At 42.2% G+C, this 3,700-nt stretch overlaps 1 protein-coding gene across 1 annotated transcript; it reads right to left on the bottom strand.

Annotated features, from left to right (window-relative positions):
- Positions 1-1,485: 1,485 nt before the first annotated feature.
- trappc5 (trafficking protein particle complex 5) lies at positions 1,486-3,612 on the bottom strand. Its single transcript, XM_035655585.1, has 3 exons — positions 3,508-3,612; positions 2,186-2,458; positions 1,486-2,112 (listed from the first exon to the last, which is right to left on the bottom strand). The coding sequence occupies exons 2-3, from the start codon at positions 2,453-2,455 to the stop codon at positions 1,816-1,818; spliced, it is 567 nt and encodes a 188-aa protein (XP_035511478.1). The 5' UTR covers positions 2,456-2,458; positions 3,508-3,612; the 3' UTR covers positions 1,486-1,815.
- Between the last annotated feature and the right edge of the window lie 88 nt (positions 3,613-3,700).

The raw sequence follows: 3,700 nt of genomic DNA, 5'->3' as shown, positions 1-3,700 counted from the left end.
TCCACTGTTTTGATTTGGGTTTTTTCTCTGTGCACTCTTTTTTTATATATTAAGCCATAATCCCAAACATTGACTGGCGCTCTGGCAACATTAAGTGGTGGGAGAGGACGTGAACACTCGCATGTAAAGGAACCTGTGGAGACTAACCAATACGTTTCAGAAGGTTCCTGGAGCGCACTGGAACTATACCCGGATAGTCTTGTAAAAACAGCAACAAGGACCCAGCAGCCCGCTGCCAAGGTTTTATCGGATCTGGGCTGGAGCCTCTCGGCAAAATGCGGTCTGCTAGATTGATGTACAATACTTGTCTTTCGTTCTCTCATCCTATCTCTTCTGTTTTCTTCTCGTCTCTCTTCTCTCTCTCTTTCTCCCCGTCCACCCCCTCCACCCTCCCACCACAGTCTGCCCAGCTTCCATGCAGATGGTAGGGATGCAGTGTCTTACTCGTGGGCCCTTCAGAAGATACATTTGATTTAATTGTTCTTGCTGAGGACTTGTAGCTGCTGGTTCACATTACTAGCATATTACTGGGTGAGGAATAAAGGCAGGGCCGCATCTAGAATTTGAGAAACACTGAGCTTATGTCTAAGGTCCACCCCACCCCCTCACTGTTGAGGTGCAGTGTGTAACATTTAGTAGGATCTGTTGGCAGAATTGGAATAATCATAGTTTTATTAGTGTGTGATCACCTGCAAATGTGTGATGTTTTGTTACCTTAGATTAAAACCTTTTTTTTCAAACACATTGCCTTCCATGGAGGGCGCCACGTTGAACTGCCACTTCTCAGTAGCCCAGAACAAACAAACCATACATTGGCTCATGTTTGAAGGCAACCGTAGTTTCTATTTCGCACTCCGAATGGGATGGTGAAGGGAGGAAGTTGCAATCTTCAACGACACCGTGAGATGCCACTACATCCACTACAAAATGAATTCAAATTTCAATACATTTAGTCTAAAAAAAAAAAATACTGGATTCAGCCTATATAATGTATATCTAGTCTAAATTTGATGAACCCTCAAATTCTCTGACAAAATACACAGACAAGACCTGACCTCAGTGTCTTCAGTGGTAACTATGGCCCTGAATCTATTTTACAGAGATGAAACATGCAGCTGGAGTTGAACTGGAATGAAACTTTGAGAAATAATCTCATGAGTCTGGACCTTTCTCTGTAAAATAAAGTATTTTGCATTGAGATACTGTGACACTTTTATTAACATTATAAAAACCAGATCACCTTGGTAACTGAATGGTTACAGCGCACGTCGAGTCCAATGACCCATTGCCTGTTTCTGCCTCTTCACTGCCCCCCTAAAGGTTGAATGCTGCACCTCACAATTACTTTTTTTAATTAATTGTTTAGTCTAAAAAGAGAACATCACAAGCGCCCACAGTGACATTATCTTTACAGTTATTTAATTAAATATGTTGACCTGTTGGGCTTAAAAAATCGGATAATTACTGATGAAAACAACAAAATAATGGGGTGAAAGTTTTATTCAATATGTTAATCTTTAGAGAATGATCTTTAATGTAAAAATGTGAAACTGCAAATCAAAAGTGAACAATTTTGTGTCACTTGATGAGGTGCAACAGGAGTGAGATGATCCACAAAAACATTAAAGATTAAACCAACTAGCTGCATGTGTTCCTCTCTAGGCGTGGCTCAGTGTGGTGCAGTCATCCATCCATCCATCCATAAAGTCACCCCACAAGGAAATTCAGTCAGGAACAAACACTACAGCCCGGACCTGGATGATTTATCTTCAACCTGTACTGAATAACATAACCTCCCACTCTCACCAGTCTTCTTTATCTGCCATCCAAAGCCTTGTCCCTGGCTATGACTGACTCGTTAAACTTGATCATGAGTGTGGTGCCTTTGTGCCAGTGGGCAGTGACCTTGGCAGGGAAGCCGCTGTGTGTGAGGATGGCCTCCACGATGCCCGCGGTGAAGGCGGCGCAGTTTAAGCTGCTGTTCTCCTTGGGCACGGAGATGTACGCATTGATGAGTGGCTCCTTTTCTATGATGTAATAAGTCTTGTCATCGTCGTTGGCCTGCTCCAGCTTGTCAGCCTCCTTCCCAAACAGAGACTTCCAGACGTTAACCTGAGGAAAGGAAAAAGTAAAGTTAAAAAAGTTAAAAGTTACTCAACACTGAACTCCATCAGCGGTATCTTACCTTGATGAAGAGCAGCATGTTCAGCACTTTGGTCTCCCTCTTCCCGTTCTTCTCTCTCAGCACCAGCACGTCCAGCATGCTGGCTCCCACACTCTGGCCCATGTCTGCCAGGCGTGTCTGCAGCTCAGACACGGAGTACACGCGGCTCTGACAGTACTGGACCATCTCTGAGAACAGGAGGGCAAAAGCGCTCACGCTGACTTCCGTCTTGGGTCGGGTCAGGGGTCGCTCCAAGATGTTGGATTTCCCTCGAGTGAACCGCGTGTCCATTTTCTGTTGGAGAGTGATGATAGTCCACAGCACGGGTTAGTATCTGCTGACAGTTAGTGTTGTTAGCTATCAGTCAGTGGTGGCGTCACATTTAGGGCTGCTCAATTAATCGAAGTATTATCAGAATCACAATATGGCCACATGCAATATCCAAATCACAGAAGCTGCAATGATTGAATGAATTATGATAAAGGTAAAATGTGTAAGAACACAGCATTATAATGAAGTAATGTAGTGCTGCAGAGACGCTCTGGCCTTTAAATCTTGTGTAAACCATCATTGGTTTTTTTTTTAAATGAAAATTTCATCCCCACTAATCGTGAATCACATTACGCATTAAATGTCAAAAACATGATACAATATGATTGTTTATATCGTGTACATACAGATTCTAAGATTCTCGTGTCTTTTTGCAGGCTGTTTGAGCTGCAGCCACCCAGTGCTGTTTGAGATTAATGCTTTAGTCTGTAAAATGTCAAAATAGTAAATAAATCCCCAGCTCAATATCCCAGAACCCAAAGTAGCATCACAATATTGTTTGTTTTGTAAAAACCAAACAAAGATTCAATATAGAAGAATATAAGTGTCAAATCATTTTCTACTGTAATTAATCTATTAATCAGTTAACTGCCTAATAGTTTCAGCAATAATTATAATTATTATGTTCACTTCCATTCATAAGGGAGTCATTTAGCATAAATAAAGGGCAGCCCACTCCTCATGGACAGTTCTCCATACCTTCAATTAACGGGACATATTGTAGGATTGTATTTAACATAACAAATACAAACGACACTCTACTCTGATGAACCTACAGACGCTGTCCTCTCAAATACCTGTACACTGTGCTTCTGCTAACACTCAGATTGACACACAGCTGTTAGCTGCTAGCTGTTAGCCACAGATGCTAACTGGCACTTCCTGTGAAGATAAGTGCACGCGAGCCCCTCCAGTGGAAACACAAACATTATAAAAACACAAATACAATGTTTACAACATGCGCGCTACTGTCCTGGTTCCTCTAAGGACGAGCTGTTGGTGGATAAACGAACCTTGTTGGAGATAAAGCAGCTACTGTCTTCTTCCTTTATTCTTATTCTTCTTTCTCGTTTATGTTTTGATTTCTCGCGAGAACTCGCCTTTGGACTGCACACCGCCACCTGCTGTACCGGAGTGTGCAGCGGATACAACCCGAGCTTATTGTAGTCAGCGTTGGTCTAGTTACTCATAAAATGTAATTTATTA

The sequence above is a fragment of the Morone saxatilis genome, unplaced genomic scaffold (genome assembly GCF_004916995.1).
Source record: "Morone saxatilis isolate NCDOM2014 unplaced genomic scaffold, NCSU_SB_2.0 Contig14, whole genome shotgun sequence".
In the NCBI taxonomy this organism is placed as follows: Eukaryota; Metazoa; Chordata; class Actinopteri; family Moronidae; genus Morone; species Morone saxatilis.
This window is presented reverse-complemented; position numbering and strand designations above follow the sequence as displayed.

Bases quoted from the DNA above. Each gene is read 5' to 3' on its own strand.
- trappc5 (XM_035655585.1), bottom strand. From the start codon at position 2,455: ATGGACACGCGGTTCACTCGAGGGAAATCCAACATCTTGGAGCGACCC. The intron at 2,113-2,185 runs GTAAGATACCGC...TCCTTTCCTCAG, and splicing joins ACATGCTGCTCTTCATCAAG to GTTAACGTCTGGAAGTCTCT.